Below are 23,726 nucleotides of genomic sequence, written 5' to 3' on the forward strand. Positions count from 1 at the left end.
CGGGATATTGATTTTCTGTTTTAATTCTTGAACAATGGATATGAAACTTTTTTGAGTTTTCAATCTACAGAGAGGACTGTATGAATGCCAATTGTTTCCTGGTAATCTAATAAGCTTTTCATATTGAATCAGTGCTTTTTCTTCTATTGTCATTTTGATGCTGTTAATATTAGTGAGGAATCTCACAGAATCTATTGGAGTTGTTTTGATTCCACCAGTAATGAGTCTGAGAGCTTGGTTTTGAACATATTCTATTTCGTTTATGAAAGGTGAAGTAATTAAAATTTCTCTGCAATATGTCAGCACTGGCTGTATAAACATTTTGTATGTAGTGTTCAAAGTATTCCTAGAGCATCCCCATTTCTTTCCTGCTAGTCTTTTTAGAAGGGAGAATCTTTTAGGAGCTTTTTCAGAAATGTATTTCAAATGGTTGCTCCATGTTAACTTACTATCGAAAATAACTCCAAGATATTTGGATTCATAAGTCCTAGGAAGGTGTTGGCCATTGTATTGGATATTGAATTCTCTTTCTTTTTTACAAAGTGAAAATATTTGGTAGTTACTTTTGCTTAAATTGAGTGTCATCAAATTTGATGTATTCCATTCATGTAGTTGATTTAGAGCTTTAAGAGCAGAATTTTGAATTTTGTCTCTATGTCTGTAAGATCCGGAAGTCCACAAAACTATATCATCTGCAAATAGTGCTGTTTTCATGTTTGATTCCACTAATAGGGAGGGTAAGTCATTTATATAAATATTGAATAAAGTTGTGCTGAGGACAGCGCCCTGAAGTAGACCTCGATATGTTTGTCTGTAACTAGAAAGTGAGTTATTGAATTTAGTGGCAATGAATCGTTGACTAAGGAATTCTGATATCCATCTGAACATATTGCTGGAGATACATAATTTCTGGAGTTTTAGTAATAATTTATTTCTCCAAACAGAGTCATATGCTAGCTGAAAGTCAATAAATATTGTCAAGGTATCTTCTTTCTTGTTAAAACTGTCTTTTATTTCTTGGCCGAGGCGTATGACTTGTTCATTGGTAGAGTGCAGTTGTCGAAAGCCGGCTTGTCTTGGTGATAAAAGATTTTGGGATTCTAAATACCAAGTTAATCTGTTGGAGATCATGGACTCCATGGTTTTTGCTATCATGCTTAATAGTGCTATTGGTCAATAACTATTAACATCATGAGCAGGTTTCCCTTTTTTGTGAATTGGTACAATGATTGCTTTTTTCCAAGCTGCAGGAACTGAGGTGTTCCATGATAAATTGAAAATGGATAAAAGTACAGACTTGGCTTTTTCCCCCAGATGTTTAAAAAATTCGGAATGAATGTTATCGGGGCCAGGCGATTTCTTGGTTTTTAAATTTTGTAAAGCTAGAGTTAATTCTTTGGAAGTAAAATTTTGATGAAATATTTCAGGTTTTGTACTAGTAATATTGTTTTTATTATTTTTATGTAATTCTCTTTTGATAAATTTGTCAGTTTTTTTGGTATTGGGATGTAATCTGTGAGAGTTTGAGTAGTGTTTATTAAATGCGTTTGCTATATCTCTACTATCTGTTAGTGTTTTGTTATTATAAATAATAGGTTGGCTAGGATGCAAATGTACTGCCCAAATACGAAAAGATATTTTACAGAATTTCACAATTAAATATCTTATGGTATATTGCAAGCAATGGACTCGGAACACCTTAAAATCTGTGCTTCATTGGCTGACCATGATAATATTGTGAATTTTATTAGTAACAACAATGTAATTTATTCCTCACAACAATAATTCCTTTCTACAATTCGCCTTAAATGCTCTCGGCAACAATTGGAATTTTCACTCAACACAGTATTCGTTATAGCACTCCACCGACGACAATGACAATTTACTTGGACTAGTACGAACAACAATGAACTGTTAATCTTAACTAATATTTACAAAGCACTATTTACAAATCAGAACTACCAGTTCTCAGTTCACAGTTCTTCTATCTCAGTCACTCGAGTTCACCGTATCTCGAACCACAGACCTTCAGAGACAGTTCACTGTACTCGAACTCGGGTCCCTCCTACTGCGGTCCACTGCACTCGAACTCAGGTCCCTCCAACTGCGGTCCACTGCACTCGAACTCAGGCCTTCGGATGCTGACGCAGATGCGGACGCACACTCGAGTCGAACTCCGGCTGGCTTGCTTGCTCTGGCTTTCTCACTGACTGAATAACTGAAAACTCTGAAACTGCCGTCGTTCCTTCGCGACCGTAATTTATAACCACAGCGACGTAACATCGAAGGTTCGACCCGTCTCTAGAGATGGCATTCCAGAGAAATCCAGGGCCCTCTCCTCTCTACCAGCACCAGATGCGCGCGCAAACTCGTCGCGTTACGTAATACACCCTCTCTCTTCTCTCCACCGCGCGACGTCACTCAATGTTCCGTGGAGCCTGTGCGATCTGCTTTCATGCGGGACGCTGGTCGTGAGTTCGATTCTCACGTCGCTGTCACAATATCTTTGAAAAATATTGGAGTGCAAGAGGTCAAATGACTTTATTGTCAAATGCCTGGCATTAGAAAACAACAACATATTGCAAAAATTCTTGTACATTTCATGCAAAATAAAATAACATAACATGCAATGAAAGAAGCACGTCTACAACATGCATGGTCACCAAAGGGTTCTTATTTAGCGAAGTGATAGTTCAGTTAATTCTGTTGTGTATTTGCACACTATAAAATATCTTATATCATTATAATGTCAGTATAAAGCAGTATCCTGCATGTTATTCCGACCTTTCACCATACTACAGGAACTGCATGAATTCAATGCAATACGAAATGATTCCAAATTTTCTATAAAATTCCTATTAGCACAAACTGTGATGTGATTATTCTTTTACAGTGAAATAAAATTAATACATTAAATACGCATTTCTCATTAATTCATTTCTTTTCGTCATCAATCCTTTCCTTGATACTACCTTGCAGCCATACGTTCCTCTTCCGCAATTGCTTCTTTGATTTGAGCATCACGCCGTGCTTCAGCTTCTCCAATTCTTGCATCACGTTTCACCTCAGCAGTTCTTGCCATTCCCAAACTCTTTAAGTAACCCTAAAGAAAGTAGACATGGAAATTATTAATAAATTATTTCCACAAGTACTTCTTCCAAAACAAAGTCACAATGTTTAGTATGTTAGCACTCTTACATCTGTAAAATAATAAAAAGCAATAGTATAGCAAAACACAAAAATGATTGTGAGTACAAGAGGGAAAATGTTAAAGGAGACTGATATGCTCTTGAAGTCATGCTTTTCTTGATTCACTGTTCTCAATACATGCATTTTAATCATGTGAGTCTTTGTTCATATTAAACATGTGAGGGAAGTCTCTGGGATAATATTCTGTCAAGCTACAGGCATGCAACATGCATGAATCTAAACTATGAAGCAAAACTGTGAATGTGGAAATAACAAAAAATGCAGAACTATTAATGAACTATTTGAATATATGAGGCACCCAGACAAATACCTAGTGGTCCACAAAACGAACCTGTGAGTAAAATAAAATCCATGCTTACACTATTGAACATCCATAACCATCTCGTTTTACATGCATAACAGGTTTCATGAAATGCTGGATATTCCTGAAGGAATAAAATAATCAAAAGTAACTTTATAGCTACTGACTGATGCTGTAAATTCAGCTGAGATCAGATCAGAAACCTTTCATGAGAATATCCCATATTTTGTAACTTTTGAACAATGAATAAAAATAATAAATATTAATTAATTTATGTGAATTTATTATTAAACTGCTATTCCTTCTAAACTGTTTTCACTATATGAACACTGGTTATATTTAACATTTTGATCTCTTAATCCACTCATATGAAGTTATAAAGCTCCCACTATATAGATTCTGATAAAAATGACGTGGTTGTTGTTTAATCAACTGTCCGGAGACAGGTTTGAATCTCATGAGTGACACCAAAAAGGCATCATTCATTAGGCAACTAATGTCAGGAGTAACGGGGTAGGGTGACCAGTTCCTTGCTTCTAAACAAGAAATGAAATTAAAATTATATGAACTACTCCAGCTATTTAATTACGGTACTATATATGTTTTATTTTATCCAATAATCAATGATGGTATGAACAAATTATTGAAATATGTTTTGTTACCTAAAACAATAAATCCATTAAATGGTAGTATTAATTATTAGCAGAATTTTAACGACCCTAACAAAAGCAAGTCGAAACACTCCAACTCAGATCTTAGAGCAATAAATATTATACTGTAATCTGGAATTCGAACTGCCACATTAGTATATTTTCTTCTAAAATAACACAATCTCTTTCTACCTTCCTAGCAGCTTCCAACATTGCTTCTAAATGCATGAATGATTCTACAAATTATACTTCACCAGGAAATTAGTATGAAACTTTTGAATACATATCATTTAATTAATTAACAATACTAATAAATTTATGAAACTATGCCACTGCTATTATAAAGTCAACAGTCCACTAGACTTGAATAAAGATGTGATTTTGTGAATTTTATTATTACATTAATGATTTGTACTTGGTCTCTTCTTGTAAGTATAAGCACAACTGTCATAAGATGACGTATTTATAATGAAGCAGTTTGAAAATAAATTAAAAACTGTACTGGTACATTGCTTTAAAATGTCTGAAAAGCACGAAATGTCTTCGGTTGGATATAATTCATCAGACAAGAGGAAGTGTATGCGCTATTCTGGAAAATCACAACAGTTATTCTAATTGATTGATCAGATGAAATGCTTCCAATGAACAGTTGTTCTCTATCTCGCCTAATGACTATGAAAATGAGTCTATACTTGTAAATATAAGAGACATTCAAAGCTAACTCCTTCCATATTACGTTTCTGTCTGCTACAAAATACTTCAACAAAAAGTCTAGGATAAAAAGAAGAAAAAGAACACCACTTTTCTTTATGATGAAAAACGAAATTCAGTAACAACAGTAATTTTATCAAATGGTCTTTGAAAAATTCTGTCGGTAATGAAATACCTACATAGATATGCATTTATTATACTTATCTTCATCGAGATTTTAGTTAAGTGCCTAACCATGTAATTTCACCGTCAAGATACGAAACAGCAGAATGTATCAGAATCTTTCTGAAACTTCATGACAAATTAACAAGAATTATAAAGATACATTAATTTCGATAGGTTTTTTCATTGTATGAAAGAGAAACATTACAATTTTTAACTTATTTTCTAAATATAAAGAAATAAGCTGAATATAATTAAGTATGATTTGAGTGTTTCATGGTGTTCAACATATGAAATCCAACATGTTGGATGTCTCTACCAGGGCCGATGAAAGAGAGGGGAAGAAATCATATGCATAAAGGCTTGTGAACATAAGGACTGTGATTACTTTTTTGTTAAAAATATTACCTTATTCTTTGTCATATACTATAAGAAAGCTGCTTGAGGAGTTTAGAATGAGTCCCAACTAAGAAGAAAAGAAAAGTAACACCTAAGAAAACATGGTCAAAAGGTGTTACTGGCATGATGGAAGTGAGAAGATTACAGGATGGTGACTGCAAAGATAGTAGAGGAAGAAAATTTCAATTGTATAAAAATTGTGCATAGAAAGATGTATTTACATAAGCCTGGATACGACTATTTGAGCATAATTACATACTAACCCATTAATGGCCATAATAAATTATACTTCAACGAATTCCCTTAGTATTTTCGACTTCTATGAAACAGAATACACCGCAATTTTTCCTCAATGGCTTTTACCCAGGGCTCGTATTTGCTTGGATAGCTGTTAGCTACCATCACTCTACTGCCCGTGTCTCACGTCCTGAGCAAAGAGTTCCCTAGTGCTTATAACCACGCCTCTTAGGTCTGCAGCAGCAGCAGCAGCAGCAGCAGCAGCAGCAGCGTGCGGCACAGCAGCATATTACATGTTCTGAAAACATTATCTTATGCAATTGCAGGGGTCTTTACTGTTTATAATACTGGATACTCTAATCGTGGTTACCACTTACTTACTTACTTACTTACAAATGGCTTTTAAGGAACCCGAAGGTTCATTGCCGCCCTCACATAAGCCCGCCAGCGGTCCCTATCCTGTGCAAGATTAATCCAGTCTCTATCATCATACCCCACCTCCCTCAAATCCATTTTAATATTATCCTCCCATCTACGTCTCGGCCTCCCCAAAGGTCTTTTTCCCTCCGGTCTCCCAACTAACACTCTATATGCATTTCTGGATTCGCCCATACGTGCTACATGCCCTGCCCATCTCAAACGTCTGGATTTAATGTTCCTAATTATGTCAGGTGAAGAATACAATGCGTGCAGTTCTGTGTTGTGTAACTTTCTCCATTCTCCTGTAACTTCATCCCGCTTAGCCCCAAATATTTTCCTAAGCACCTTATTCTCAAACACCCTGAACCTATGTTCCTCTCTCAGAGTGAGAGTCCAAGTTTCACAATCATACAGAACAACCGGTAATATAACTGTTTTATAAATTCTAACTTTCAGATTTTTGGACAGCAGACTGGATGATAAGAGCTTCTCAACCGAATAATAACACGCATTTCCCATATTTATTCTGAGTTTGATTTCCTCCCGAGTGTCATTTATATTTGTTACTGTTGCTCCAAGATATTTGAATTTTTCCACCTCTTCGAAGGATAAATCTCCAATTTTTATATTTCCATTTCGTACAATATTCTGGTCACGAGACATAATCATATACTTTGTCTTTTCGGGATTTACTTCCAAACCGATCGCTCTACTTGCTTCAAGTAAAATTTCCGTGTTTTTCCTAATCGTTTGTGTATTTTCTCCTAACATATTCACGTCATCCGCATAGACAAGAAGCTGATGTAACCCGTTCAATTCCAAACCCTGCCTGTTATCATGAACTTTCCTAATAGCATATTCAAGCGCGAAGTTAAAAAGTAAAGGTGATAGTGCATCTCCCTGCTTTAGCCCGCAGTGAATTGGAAAAGCATCAGATAGAAACTGACCTATACGGACTCTGCTGTATGTTTCACTGAGACACATTTTAATTAATCGAACTAGTTTCTTGGGAATACCAAATTCAATAAGAATATCATATAATACTTCCCTCTTAACCGAGTCATATGCCTTTTTGAAATCTATGAATAACTGATGTACTGTACCCTTATACTCCCATTTTTTCTCCATTATCTGTCGAATACAAAAAATCTGATCAATAGTCGATCTATTACGTCGAAAACCGCACTGATGATCCCCAATAATTTCATCTACGTACGGAGTTAATCTTCTCAAAAGAATATTGGACAAAATTTTGTACGACGTCAACAAAAGTGATATTCCTCGAAAGTTACCATAGTTGGTTTTGTCCCCCTTTTTAAAAATAGGCACAATTATGGACTCCTTCCATTGTTCTGGTACAATTACCACTACGTGGTTACCACTATCTCTATTATCTCTGATGGCGATTTCCGAAAATGTACGTACACACTAGGCCACTCTTCGTTCAGTCTGGACAACTGCTGATTTACCATAGAGCAACGTTTCTCAAAGTATGTTCCGGGGTTCCGTGAGCCCTATATGATTAAAATTTTTTTATACTTTTTTACTTGGTTATTTAACGACATTGTACCAACTACTAGCTCTGGATCGATAGGCAAGCGCCTCAGCCGACTGGACTGCTCTGGTGGCTATTTTATACTTAGTGGATGCTATAAAAATATTTCAATGTTACGAAAATATGAATCAATAATAACACGAAACCACAGATAATAATAATAATAATAATAATAATAATAATAATAATAATAATATTCCAAGAATATGCGTAATAATAATATTCAAATAATATGCGTAATAATAATAATATGTTTAATAAACATATAAAACGGAAAATAATACTTATCACTTTCATCACTGGATTCTCTGCCTATGTGTTCACTAAAACAAAATACCGAAAAGACAAAATGCAGAAGTACAGTCGAAATGAGACAACTTTCCACCATATAAACAGATTGCAGGCTTAGAAAGCAAATACATTCGTCCCACTGAACAGAATTATTGAGCTACTAGCTTTCATTTGTCTGTTAATTATTAAATACTAATAGAATATTGCAAAGATTCCGCAGTTACACTTTAGATTAAAAGGGATTTTGCGGTGGAAAAAGTTTGAGAAACACTGCCATAGAGGAAAGTTTACAGATGTGTACACATGTCAACCGTAATCGCGATTAGGTCGATAATTTCGAGTAGAGACTGTAGTCTACCATTAGTATTAGTGTTTAGTTACAGGAATTGATGAGAAGGGCATACTTTATTGTGAGGGGACACCCTATACATTCGTTTGTCCATGGCTGATCTTGCTCCATAGCTGACGAAAGGAATCCTAAAAAAGTCCGAAGTGTTGAACGTAGGATAGTAGGCACATTCGGTACCCAGGACCTCCCACTCTCCTCCTCTGTGTCTCGCCCCGCAAAGAAACAGCTCAGAAAGTGAGACAGGGGCAGTACCTTTCTCCCAGTGCCATAGTATACTATACCACAGACTTGCTCAAACTCAATCTGAGACTCGGTATATAGTATTGTTGTAAAGATTTTATAGTCCAAGCTACATTTTTCATGTATCTGTGTTATAAACTAATAATAATTTGAAACTTCCTCTTTGGCACATTATAATAATTATTGTTCATTTATTGTACCCACATTTGCCTAGTAAATTCTATTAGTTAATGCTATAGTTCAACTGGACAATGGACAGGTATAAGCATGTCAAGAGCCCTGAACTGCAAGAATAGAAAGAAAAAATTAAGTTATTAAGAACAGGAATATAACTTTCAGTTAGAGTAAAACTGAGCATTGATAGTGAATGTCCTGTAAATAGGCCACACTTAAGTTTGCCTGTTTCGGTTCTCAAAAATGATTAAATTTCCAGTTCAGAGCAGGGTACTGCTGGTTGTGGTTATATGGAAAATGTTTCTGATGACAGCCACTTTGAATCAGGACAAGCAGATAGCAGTCTTCTCAAATATATGAAAGTGAAACAAACTTGCTTAATCCAGTCTCGAAATCTGAGATATGGCAAATAACATGTGACCTTGGAAGATTAAAAAGCGTCCGTCCAAGTCTAAGTGTTGTGGAAAATATTGCTTGCAGAAGTCTCTCTGAGATGTCTGATAATGTCCGTATTGATGAAATAAGAACCTTTCAAAAATAGATAAAACTCAAGAATAAAGAAAGTGTTCCAGGAGAATGGTTGGTGTAGGATAAAATATATTAACCCCTTTTTACATTTAGATCATTTGGTCACAACTTTGAATCCCAAAAATCCGCTTTAATTACTAACAAAAGGCAGAAACAAAATTTGTGGCATAAGCTATACAACAAACTGCTATTTCATGAAAAAGGTGCTAGTCACAAAAATGCTATCGGAATATGTATGATAAGACTTCCTTGTGTTAAATTTTAACGTACCTTGTTTGCATGTTTCGACCTATTTATGGGTCATCTTCAGAACTGGTCGTTGTTGGTCTTGCAAGACCATCAAGCATACTACTATTTGCCAGGAGAAAATGTCAGTATTGATGCATCACTTCTCTTGTGAAAGGGGTTACTGAGTTCCAAGCAATACCTCCCTCTGAAGGCATTTGCCAGGAGAAAATGTCAGTATTGATGCATCACTTCTCTTGTGAAAGGGGATACTGAGTTTCAAGCAATACCTCCCTCTGAAGGCCTATTTGCCAGGAGAAAATGTCAGTATTGATGCATCACTTCTCTTGTGAAAGAGGTTACTGAGTTTCAAGCAATACCTCCCTCTGAAGGCCTCCAAATTCAGCATAAAAACATTCGAACTATGTGAGTCATCGACCAGCTAGCTATCTGTGGAAATTTCTTGTATACAATAGGGGAAGGAAGCAACATAACTACATCTATCAACATATGTGATATCTCATGAAACCTCTTCAAAAATGTGTCCCATATTATCAAAAGTACTAAACTAAAGAAGGGGGAGACTGTTGCTGCAGTGTGTGACAATATTATAGTTATGAAATAGAAAGACAAACGAGAAGTAACATATATTTCCACTTTCTATAACATAACTGTCAGACAGCCCTGCAGGGGAGATGAACTTTAGAAACCAAAAGAATAGTAGAGTATAACAGAAATATGGGTAGGATTGATTTTAAAGATCATGTACTACAACCACATCTGCTAGAGAGGAAGCAGAACACAAAGTAAAATGTCAAGCTTTTCAAATGTCTGCTCCATGTTGCTGTACATAATGCATATGTGATCTACATGAGTAAAAATAGAACAAATCATCTCTCATTCAGACTAGTCCTGAAAAAGGGGCTTATTTTCACATTTAAACCAGAAGTACCACGTCCACAATCAGCTAGAAGACCATCAATTAACCCACCACCTAAAAGACTGCTGGAAAGACATTTTATCGTAAAAAATCCATGGAAGAGGCAAGAAATCCAAACCACATAAAGTATGTGCCATGTGTTCAAGCATGTTAAGAGGAAGGAATGCATCTAATGGTGTCGAGATTCTGCAATGGGTCTTTGTTTTGAGGTCTGCTTAAAAAAAAATTTCACACAAAACTGGACTTCTAATGCATCAATCAAAAGGTTGTGAGTCGACATAATTTTTATTAAATAGGCTATAATGTGTAGAATTAATTTGGAAAATTTTAGCAATTTATTTTAACCATTTCGAAAATAGAAATAAAAGAGTGATGGCATGTAAATTTCATTCTACTAGAGCATTCAAATACTGCTTTAGCACTTAGCACCAAGACACTTAAATACCAGATTGAAGGGTTAAAACTGTTTCAAGTGAGGCCTGACCACAATATTGTGCACAGTAGATCATAAACCCTCTCAGCAGTCAAGGCTCTACAATTATGAAATGGCGCAAATACTCATAATATTGCACCACACCAATGTACTTGTCATATAAGCATACAAATAATTTAAATGCCTTTGTATGTGGTACGCATATAGTGGTGGGGTGTGATTTGAAGACTTGTGATTTTGTGATTTGTTCCAACTGTGACTATAGATAAAAAATAACAGTTCCAAGAAATCACCTTCTCCGACCAATAAATGACTAATAGCGATGGCAACTGAAGTAACAGCTCCAGACAACTGCAAGTCAGAAGATTCATACTAACAACATACTAAAAACTGGGCTCTAATTAATTATTGTACTGCTCAAAACGTTAATGTAAGCAACTCTTTGATACTCGATGGTACATCCACAATTTGTAAACATTCTTGGATGTATATATGCATGTCTGTTATACTTGCTGCCTAGTCAGCATTGTTGATATAATAGGTCTAGATGGTTGATTTTCGCAATCACAATAAATGTGAAATGTGCCCAAATCCTGTCAAAATAAGTCATTTTATGTTTAAAAGCATGTTAAGAATATTTCTGTAGTTTTTAAATCCCGAGAAAATACGAAATTGAGTACAAAGTGCGAAAAATTGTTTCTGTGAAATAAAAGCGAAATTACATTTTATGAGAGATTGTGTGTTTTTTTTTAATCAGAACCTATCTAAAGGACCTGACACATACAGATTCTTACATTTTTTTTAAATAGTTTGATCATCCCTCCATGTTAGCATTTAAAGTATGAATAGCACAAGAATGTGACCTGACAACCTCTTTGTTGTTAATCTGTACTGTTATTTCAAGTTTTCAACTAATCTGTCTGGTGCTGGTGCCTGTGCAAAATCTTTAGGTCCAGTGTTTACTAACAAACAAACTGTATATGGTAGTGCATGATTGTGATTGAGTAATAAGATGGATCGGGATAAAATCACACCACATCTTTTCCTAACATTCACAATTTCACTGTAATTTTATGTTTCTTTATTTATTCATAAATTTTAAGAATTTTAACTGGAAAATCCAGAAAATGTACCCAATAGCACACTGATGGCATTGGATTTCTGCCATCAAACGTAACATTAAAAAGTCTTCCATCCCAAAATGCTACAAAACACTAAATTCTAACATTAAAAGTGTTACAAAAAGCTAAATTTGATTTTTAAAGTGCTAATTTCTTTTTACTTCAAGTTGTTAAAATCTACCATCTCTAATAATAGGCTACTTATGGCACCGGTATATCCACAGAAGAGCAATAAAAATACATAAACATCATGAACATATCGGTTTGTAATGAGAAACATTCACAATCACCAAGAATCATCCAAACACAAAAATCACATTGTAATAAAATCATTATTATCTGTCATAACAATTTTTGCAGAACTGTGATGACGAAACAATGTCACATTGTATCTCTAATGTGGTAAGCACTTTATCTCTGAAGTAAACTGAAAAATGCAACACAATTTTTGGAGACTTAATTCGTAACACCTATACTAATACAGTTTAAAGACAAATACGAAGTCATGCAAAATAGATTAGTCATGTTTACAAAGTAGATGTTTTATAAAAACACGTTAGAAACATTCGACTTGTCTCCAAATATTAAATTACATCATAACTAAATGACTGCATATGTAACACTATGTAATATCAAGAACTGACATAGTGACGTAAATGTAAGTTGTCTTATTATAATTTATGATCTGAAATTTACTGAAAATAAGTCATGTCGAAAAGTCACTGAGTGAAGTTATAATCCGGGGTTCAGAGTAGATACAATGAACAACAATATTAATTATCGTATTTACGCGATTATAATACGTATCAACACTGGTTATAAAGGCACCTTTACCTCTAAATCTTACTGTAGTTAAAAATAATATTCGTATTAAAAGTAATTATTGTAAAAAATGGTCATGAAATTATGAATGAAAAGTGCACAAAAGACGAGAAAAATGAACCTGCAATAACCATTTCCATCAGCCGCTTTCCGCCAAAATGTCTCCTCGAAAACTAGGGGGCGTATTATATTCACATACAAACTCTCTATTTTTGTTATGAGATATGGTGGAAAGCGGCTGATGGAAATGGTTATTGCAGGTTCATTTTTCTCGTCTTTTGTGCACTTTTCATTCATAATTTCATGACCATTTTTTACAATAATTACTTTTAATACGAATATTATTTTTAACTACAGTAAGATTTAGAGGTAAAGGTGCCTTTATAACCAGTGTTGATAATATAATTTTAACCTTGAGTAGTCTTATAGCACAGATGCATATTATATTCGTCAGTAATTTTTTTCTGTGGATTTTAGAATAAAAAATTGGAGTGTATTATATTCGAGTAAATACGGTATCTTACCAATCATTATTTTAGCTGTGATAATCAAAATCATATTTATACATATTTGAAACCATTAAAGTAAATTGCATTTCAAGAAAAATTTTTACAGTACTTATAACAATGACATTTTACGAAAATTTGTGTAAAACAAACTGCGTTAGAGATGGTGGTAAGAACAGCTACAACGAAACACTAATACTACCACTACCACTACCACTACTTGCATAGTATTTAACTTACTTTATTTTTTAATTTGTTAAAGTAATTGATGAGTTTGTCAGAGGTATCTAATGGTTTCTTTTAAATTTAATTTCTGTACTATCTGTTTCATGTTGCTTCAAACATTAGTCATCGTTCTCAGTGCTCTTTGAGTTTAGTGGAGATGGAGTGCTAATGCATGCAGCACCAAATCATGACAGTAGAAACCTTTATCAACACAGAATCTTCCACAGTTACATACATACTGTACTTTCCAATTCCAGTTAGATCGATATGATGGCCCTAGTTGCAATACACTGTTCCTATAGATGTCAAAATTATGTTTTGAGGAAGCATGCAGAAAGGAAGCCTCTTGGACGTCATTTTTCTGCACATACACCAGAAAACGTGAATTGTTTAAGAGATACCATCTTACCTAGTCCATGCATCCACAGCACAACTGTCCCATGGCAGTGATCGCCAAATTTTACACCAAGATATTTTTTATCACCCTTTTATGATCCAAGTGTCCAGAAATTTAGTGAAGAGAACAAGATAAAGCAACTTCAGTTTTGTAATGAGTTCTTGGAGTTACCAAAGGATAATCAGAACACAGAAAAAATATACTAATATAATATCATGTGGCAGTCGGATGTTAACAATTAGTTCTTTTATTTATGGGTTGAAAGCTATCCTCACTAATTTGAGCACCATTCCATGCATAGCACTAAAGTTAAGATGTGATGTGCTATTTCAAATTATCGCATTGCAGGACCATATTAGTTTTAACATAGGGAAGGACATACTGTAACAATGAATGCTTAAAGTTTCTTCTTCTAAATTCAGGGTGTAGATTTCTACTATAGCAATGAGGAACAAATGGCCCATTGTGCACCCCATAAACTGGAAATCAACCCAGAAGACCACAATGTTATACTGGCCTTGCAATGATGTTAGGTTTAAATTCCTGAAATTCCTTGGGAGACAACATGTGTCTCCCGAAACAATATGTGTCTCCTAAAATAATGATGCCTAGTTTGGCTTAAACCTCGGCAATCCAGCAAAATGTGAGGCCATGATTCAGCATCCATCTCACATATTCTACAAGTTGGGTCATCACCAAGTCCCAAAATATATATATATATATATATATATATATATATATATATATATATATATATATATATGTTTATTTAGATGGCAATGTCTGGTTACCCACCTCAAAATTCTTCTTTCCAAAGCCAAGACTTGTTTAGTTCAGTTAGGTTTTGGTTCTCCAATAAGGAGGTTAGAATTTCTCATGGCTGGTGCACTTCTCCAGGCTCCCAGTAAACCCTTCATAAGGTTCTTCTTTAGAGTCTGTTTCATTGAACACTTAATGATGGCAAAATAGGGTTCTGAGGCCATAGCAGTGAATGAAAGTTTCATGTTTGGTCAGGATGTCGGCTTGTTCATTGCTGCACACTCTGCTGTGTCCTGGGATTCAAATGAGTTGTATTCTTCAACCTGCCTGGAGTCGACTCTGTGTGCACTTAGTGTACTCAGTGCAGCTTGGCTATCAGAGCAAATATAGATATTCATGCCATGGCATGATCTTTTTAGGTTTTCCTTCGCACAAGCTAATATCACAAACACTTCAGTTTGGAAAACAACAGTATATTAATCAAGGGGGATAGATACTCTAGCCCTGGATCTTACACCATAAATATCTGCTCCAATACCGTTGTCAGTTGTGAAGCCATCCATGAACCACACCTAACTACAAGGTGGAAATTGGTTAAGGTAATCTCCCTCCCATTCTTCCCTCTCAGGAATAATACAAATAGAATTTATATGTTGAGCAGGAATCATACTAACAGCAGGATTGATATCTGTTGCTATCTTGCTGAGAGCTTACGTAACTTGTAAATTTAATATTTTCATAGCATGAAATATATAAGTAAATCATCACAAACTAGAACAAGACAGAACAACTGTTCATACTGCAGGCTTCATCATGGCAGTTCTTAATGACATGTTTTCAAGCAGGGCCATTTCTCATTTTGGAAACATCAACTGGCTCATATACTTCCCTGACCACACTCTACTGTATTACTTTTTGTGGGGCCTTGCAAAAAGCAAAATTTATAATGCATGGCCAGTCAGTATTAACACGCTAAAATAACGAAGTAGCCACTACATTTGAGAGATTCCTTAGAATATATTGCAGCAAATTATTGCATATTTCCCAGCCAGATTCCAAGAGTGTATTGAAAGGAATTGTGGTCACCTAGATCATGTCATATTCAAGAAATCGCAATGTACCTGTACAAAAATTCTCCTTGAAAGCAAAAGTTCAATCTTTCTTTGAAGCATTATTCCATTTAAAAACTGCCAGGTATTTCCAGTGCATTCTGCATATATTCTTATGCTCTAAAAATTTTGTCTAGTGAAGTCTTCCATTTTGAGATATATTTCTGTATTGAATAATTATTACTTTGAACTACTGTATTACTATGTGCACAAACACCATCAAGAATCTGACAGGTTCAAATGAATTAAATTAATTTTACAATTTAAAATGCTGACATTTCATGTAATTTCCAGGTATACTGATAAATATGGAATATGAACCAAAATTAATCAATTTAGGGCAAAATAAGCCTACCATGAAGATGATAAGCATTTTCATTAAAATCTTGAAAGAGATTTTTGTAACATCCTAATTCCGTCTCATAAGTACATGTAATGAAAAGAAAAAAAAAAAAAAAAAATTTGCTTGTGAATCTTGAAAGAATTAAGGTTTATTATAGAACACTCTGCTACATATTTGAAACACTTGTTTACTTATGTATTTAATAGAACAGTTGAATATTTCAATCTGGAAACAGACTTGGAGAGGGGGGGAAACTCATGTAGCAAGAAAAATGATTAGCATATTAGTTTGAAATGTGAAACCACGTGAGCCTGCGCACCTCATATATACACTTGGATGGATAATCAATCAATTGACAAAAACTGTTAACATAAAATGTCCAGCAGCTATAACACTACTATGCATGCTACATTCTGGATAGTAGATTCAACACATACCTTTGCCCCCTCGAAGCATAACAAAAAGCCAGTAAGTTACATCTGAAAAAACTGTCATTAACTAGCCTACCCTACGGTCATCTCCACAATTAAATTAGCTACACTAGGCTTATTGCCAGGGCAGAATATATACTGAGGAGCAAGGAAAAAGTAGTATGCAGTGCAGGAAAACAGTCATCCTTATCATCCATTCCAACATACAGTCAAGATAAATTTCATAATTAATGACAATTTGTTTCAACTCTTCAACCACTAAGCTACAATTTATGGTACAGAACCTGAGGATAAAGTCTTTTGCCATGCGACAGTTGATTAGGAACTTCTTGTAAAGGGTACATATTGTTTCAATTTTGTCTAAAGCTGCTTACATGTTAACTTATTACATCTTGTTTAAACTCAATCTATGTTTCAAAGAACCGAGAACTTTAAGCAACCTTTCTTAGGTGACATTTATTTCCAATTCATAGATTTTATGTAGAATTATTTGTATAGGATATAAAATTCTCTTCACAAATATAACATATACAAGGTAGCCTACATAAAAAGTTACAAGTTTCTCTTAAATGGATCAATAAAAACAAATGACAAATTTTTCAAATCACATGAGAGGAAGGGGCCTTTCAGACTGCGTCATGGACAATATTTTCTTCTAAAGTGAGGTATTAAGAAGTTACAGCTTGTTTGAAAATAATACAGACTTCAAAAAAAATTCTATCTGCGATCTCGTCTATCTGTAAATCTGGATCACTTGTGTAACAGCTTCGTGCTCTAGATCAGACATTGCCAAATCATGTTTTTGTGTGTCAGTGTACTGCTGTGATGAGCACAGTGCTACATTCAGTGCAGAGAGTCGTGCTACGGATAAGGTTACTCCTATCATTTCAGTAAGAGTTTCGTCTGCAACACCATTTTCTCTAGATTATCACGATGTTCATGGAGAACTACAATAAGAAATGACTGATTTGCAGAATGACACTGAATTAAAGGATCAGTTCCAAAGCAGACATATTCTATTGCAGCTTTATACACACACTTTCAGAGAGAAGGTTTCACAGACTGTACAGGCATAATTCAAGAACACTATCTGGGTCATTCCATGTGACTCATGTTACAGTTTGACTCTCTTAAGTTGGGAATTTAATGGATCATTCCACAAGAGCACTATCATACACATTACTCGTTTGTTTCTAATAAAAAAAATATGCAGAAAGATATTAATTTTCAGGAAATCAGAAAGTAAAAAGGAACATAATGAGATAATGTTTATTCAGCTGTGTTTTCTATGCATATTGCTGGTACCTATGTGTTTCTTTGTTCATATAAATCAAATTTTCAAAATATCTACCTTGCTTCTCGTCATAGAAGGTTATCCATGCTAGGCCCCAACATTATCGAAGGGAACATCTCTGGTCCCTCATGTGTTTCCTTGAAGAGATTTCCCACTCTCTTAGAGGAAGTACCATTGGCAAGATGGCTTCATTTGTGGTACCAATACAATGGTCACCTGCTTACACGTCACTTGCTGCCCATGCAGTTTTCAATTCAGAGTACCGACATCATAAAAGATGGATTGATACCCACTGGCCACAGGAGTGGTCTCCATGATCATCTATTATGACTCCAATGAACTTCTTCTTATAGGGTGATTAAAGGGATCATATTTATCAGGACCATACAATGAACAGGAATGATCTGATCAGAATCACATATCAATAATTTACGTGATATTGTGTCACCCTGTCTTACATTCTTTTTTTTTCTTATTTTTTCTATATCTTTATGCATACAAACATTTGTGGTGTTCTGATATACTATATTTCTGATTATTTTTATAATTTTAATCCACATTTTGATTTCTTAAGACTGTAATTAATGCAGACATACTAACTGAATCGAATGTCTTTTATACAATCAATAAATCCAATGCAAAGTGGCATTTCATATTCGTTGGTTCTTTCAATAACTTGCCCTAATGTCTAAATGTGATCCATAGGTGATCACTTCGAAATCAAATTTATTCTTACTCATGAGTAAAATTTAATGTCATCTCTGATCTTCTGGTAATTATTTTCATTAATCATTTATATAATACCTCTAAGAGAGTAATTGGTTTATAATTTTCTATCTCTTCATGGTTCCCTTTTTTTCAATAGTAAAATGAATACTACATTCTCCCAGTCTTCAAATATAGATGTTTGGCCAATATTTTATTTCTCTTTTCTGTTTCTTTCAGGATACTGACCATATATCCATTCCCTCCTGATATAACATCCAGAAGCTGAGAATCAAACACTTCAGTGGCAATTACAAACATTTAAATGAAAAGAAGTTAATGTAATAATAGAATACAATATGCTGCATTTCTATAAAAGAATAGCATTTTCTTCTCTTATTATTCACCCATAAAACTCCAATATCTTTAACATATTTTAAAAGCTTTTCACTTTACATCTATAATCTGCAATGAAAATTGAGTTTTTCCAAGTGTTCACATGACTTTTGCAGTAATGACTGAAAATATTTCTATTAAATCTTTTATTAATATGCAGAATAAAATGATTTTCACTTATATCTAACAAGAAACAAAACTCAATAATTTTATGAAAATCTACAGAGTCTTTCAAAAGTAACGAGTCTATAAAAAAAAATCAACTATTTTGGCTAATTTTTTAAAATGATGTTCATCCTCGCGAGAAAGAACCCTTCCCGGTGCCGAACAGTCAATTGGAAACAAACACTCCTTTCCCCTGCAGCCAGAGGAAGCCACTTATTCATGTGTAATGTGCATTTGATGCCAACTTAAAATGACCTGGAGCATGGCTTTCTATTCGCGAAGGATAATAGCACAGGGCCATGCCTATACACATTGTTGTGATGGACTGGAATGATAAAATGCCACGCAGCTCACCAGAGTCCATGAAGAGTTGATATATTGCTTACATTTGTGCATTCAGCAGAACAGAAGACATTTTGAAAATTGTAACCGTAATTTGTCAACACTTAAAATTGTTTTTACATTTGTGTGTCTTAATAATGATTTAAAACACTAACCATTCTTTCGTTTAATAGCTCTGGCGGTGAAGGAAGGGGATGTTTGTTTCCAAATCGACTGTATGGCACTGGGAAGGGTTCTTTCTCGTGAGGATAAACATCATTTCAAAAAATTATCCAAAATAGTTAATTTTTCAATAGACTCGTTACTTATGAAATACCCTGTATATTCAAAGTATTAGTATCTTCACATGAATGTTTGGGGTTTGCACAAAATATTATAACCATGTAACCATCAATCAGTCCCTTTCTGAGTTCAATGAAGCAACAAGTTTCATTATACAGTCAAACCTCCGTACAATGAAAACCAATATAGTAATAAACTCTGTTACAATGATAAATTTTATCAGTCCTAGCATATTTTGTATATTCAAATCATTATAATGATTGTCAAATATTTTAGAAACCCCAATGGAATGATAAAATTATAATAATTTTTTTAAATTTTCTTGATTTTCATGTTCAATATTTCACTTTTCACTTTGAATCATCCTCTTAAAGATGTTTTCCTGTTATTTCGTCTACCCTTTTTCACACTTTTGTTGGGCGACCTTGGCATTCAGTGCAAGAAGTGTGTTATATACAATAGATCTTCACTGCTTCTTGGGTGCGTGACCCTCATCAGGATTTGCGTTTATTGTTCTGCCTGCCACTGTCTTGATGACTGCCTGGCGCCTTTCACATTTGAGTGTTAAGTTGTTCATGACAGCAGGTGTAACACAAAAACAAATCAGTTTGGAGGCTAAATAAGCTGTGTTCAGTGATTTAGACAGGAGACTGAATCAGATTGCAAAAAGGATGGTTTTGCCAGACAACATTTGCAACATTCATAAACAAATGCAAAGAAAGAGGACAGCTCCCAATTGGCAAAACTAATCCTGAAGATGTTTAAAAATTGCAGCAGATAGCAGATGAAGTTAACAATGCTACCTTGAAATGGTTTAATGAAATGAGAGCATATAATATTCCTATATCAGGTCCTATTCTGCGTCAAGAAGTGCTTCATTTTCTTAGTGTATTGGTGGTTCGAACTTCAAACAAGCAACAAACGGTTACAACATTTTAAAAACAGCTATGGGGGAAAAATATTAAAGTGGTAGCAGGAGAAGAAATCTGCTCCCACTGTTAAAACTAATTCTTGGCACACTATTCAAATGGCTGAAATTATGTAAAAATACAGTACAGATGACATTTTCTGAGCTGGTTAATTTTATCAGCTGATGTCCGAATAAACAATGGCATACAGACAAGACAAGTGTAAAAGTGGAGAACAAAACTAGTATGTCTTACAGTTTTGTTTTGCACTAATGTTTCTTCAATCACGAAGCTGAACTGGGTGTTCTGCTAACCCAAGATGCTTCAAAAGAATGTGAAAAATTTGCCAGGTAAATGCCTTTTTTTTAAATATGCTGTATTACTCACTAATTTTGAATACTATTTTGTTTTATGACGTTTCAGTTAAAAGCTTAAAATTTTAATTTTAACAATGCTCGTTCATTTAAAAAGTAATGAAAATGCATACAAATTTTGACAATGCAGAAAAATTACAACATATTGTATAAAAAATGCCGTACTTCTATTAATTAAAATTTCATTTGAACCATTTATCCTTTTCGTAATATACAGAGTGTTTAAAAAATACGGGGCATAATTTCAGGTATGTATTTCCCACATGTAGACAATCAAAATAGTTCATTACAACATGTGTCCGGAAATGCTTCATTTCCGAGTTATGGCCTTCACAACATTGAAATTCACCGGAACATTTTTCTTTCCGCAGGTCGTTGTCATTACAGAAGATGTTCAAAATTTCCACCTCCTGCTTGAATACAGACCTCACATCGATGTCTCATTGACCTGCGAACACGATCCCAAACACCAGGAGTATTGCGTATGTCCTCAGAACATGCCACAATTTGATTCCGAAGGGATTCCAAATCAGGCACCGGAGACAAATAAACCAATGATTTTAAATGGCCCCACAAGTAGAAATCGAGAGGGTTCAGATCAGGTGAGCATGGAGGCCAAGCAACTGGGCCACCTCTACCTATCCATCGATCAGGAAACCTTCGATCCAAGTACCGGCGAGCCGTACGACTGAAGTGTGCAGGAGCACCATCATGCAAGAAGTGAATGTGTTGACGATTGATCAGTGGAGTGTCTTCTAAAACATGAGGTATGGTGTTTTCCAGGAAGTTTGTGTACGCCTGCCCCGTAAGTCTGTTTACAAGTACATGGGGTCGGTCCAACTAATCGATCACCAATGATACCAGCCCACATGTTGAGGGAGAACCGCACCTGGTGATGAGATGTAACAATTGCATGTGGGTTTTCATATGCCCATACATGCTGATTGTGGAAATTTGTTATGCCATCTCGTGTGAACTGTGCTTCATCTGTAAATAATACTAAGGCAGGAAAGTTCGGATTTACACCATACTGCTGCAAGAACCACTGACAGAACCTAACTTGTGCAGGTTAATCTGCTGGTGACAGGGCCTGTACACGTTGCAAATGATAAGGATACAATTGATACTCTTTCAACAGTCTCCAGACAGTCGTATGAGGAACATTGACTTGCAACGCTACCCTTCGTGTGCTGATAGAAGGAGTCATGTTCACAGCCTCCAGAATCTCCTCCTGTACTTCTGGAGTTGTAGATCTTGGTCGTCCCCTTCCCAAACCAGGAGAGTTAAATTTTCCATACTCGCACAGACGGTAATGGAGACGTACAAATGTCTTCCGATCTGGACATTGTCGCTGTGGGTACCTCTCCTGGTACAAACGACGAGCCAGTGCAGCACTGCCGTCTGCCTTACCGTACATGAAGTGTATCTCTGCCAGCTCTTGATTTGAATACATGTCGCACAGTCTAACGCCTACACAACACTGAATGTAACCTTCGCCTCGGAATGAACTGTCAGACCCTCTTAATGTCTCCTTTGACGGCAACGACCTGCGGAAAGAAAAACGTTCCGGTGAATTTCAATGTTGTGAAGACTATAACTCGGAAATAAAGCATTTCCGGACACATGTTGTAATGAACTATTTTGATTGTCTACATGTGGGAAATACATACCTGAAATTATGCCCTGTATTTTTAAACACCCTGTATAATGAAAGAAGTTAACAAATGTAACTTATGGTACATCTAGGAAATTAAAACACAATAAAATTTCACTCAAATTTCTCAAGACTTTAAATCAAGTTCAAATTAGCAATTTATTGCTTATTGTTACAGTTCTATATAAAGCCAACAAGACCATTTGGATGGCTGGATGACTGTTGCTTTATTTAGTGAGTGGCTGATTTCAACTAACAAAGAAATTAAGAGGAAAAAGAAAAATATTTTGTTGTTGGTGAACAATATTGTAGTGTTGACAATAATTCATCAAATTTGAGAATGCGGAATACCAGTGTTGCAATCCTTGGACATTGGACATGGGGATCATCAAAAACCAGACTAAGTATCATTACCACCTGGTTCAATGAGTGATTACCATAATGAAAGAAAGATGGAGCACCCTTACAAAATCGATGTGAAACAGGTGTATGACATAATCACAGGAAGTTGGTAGGAAGTTCAAATGAACACAATAACAAACTGTTGATGACATGCTAAACTTGTTGGTGATAAACATGTGTGAGATCTTAGATGATGATTCACAACAAAATTCAGGTAATGTTCTTAACATGTACACTTCAAAACTGCTGAAAGAAATAATAGTGAAGTGAAAACTGACGACTATGTTTCAGTGGATAATAATACACTCGTATTGAAGAAGCAATCATCACCGAACACAGAAGACAGTAATGATGCAAATGATTCTTCTGATGAGAAGGTTGATATTCAATAAGCATCCCTCCACTCTTGGAACTAATTGGACAGCTGAAAATAATTTAGCAAATGGCCAGCACAGTCTATAGTGTACACCAAAACATTTTATTGTGCCTGAAGAAACAATTAGAAATGTATTTGTTGCTGAAAACCTCAAAAGCAAAACAGAGTACAAAATTACTGATTAAACAAATGCTTGAAGGGCAAGTGAATTAGTACTTCAAGTAATCAAATGATAAGTAAATGTTATTTCATAGTTTCGGTATGTAATATTTTACACTTATTTCTACTAT

The 23,726-nt window shown here is 35.0% G+C and overlaps 1 protein-coding gene across 2 annotated transcripts in view; it reads right to left on the reverse strand.

Moving 5' to 3' along the window:
* Flo1 (flotillin-1) overlaps positions 1-23,726 on the reverse strand; it is a 91,179-nt gene that overhangs the window by 18,628 nt on the left and 48,825 nt on the right. For both annotated transcript variants that reach the window (XM_069838072.1, XM_069838071.1), the window contains exon 6: positions 2,973-3,103. In XM_069838072.1, coding sequence (XP_069694173.1) covers positions 2,973-3,103 — 131 coding nt within the window. The remainder of the gene's footprint in view (positions 1-2,972; positions 3,104-23,726) is intronic.

The sequence above is a fragment of the Periplaneta americana genome, chromosome 10 (assembly GCF_040183065.1).
Source record: "Periplaneta americana isolate PAMFEO1 chromosome 10, P.americana_PAMFEO1_priV1, whole genome shotgun sequence".
Lineage (NCBI taxonomy): Eukaryota > Metazoa > Arthropoda > Insecta > Blattodea > Blattidae > Periplaneta > Periplaneta americana.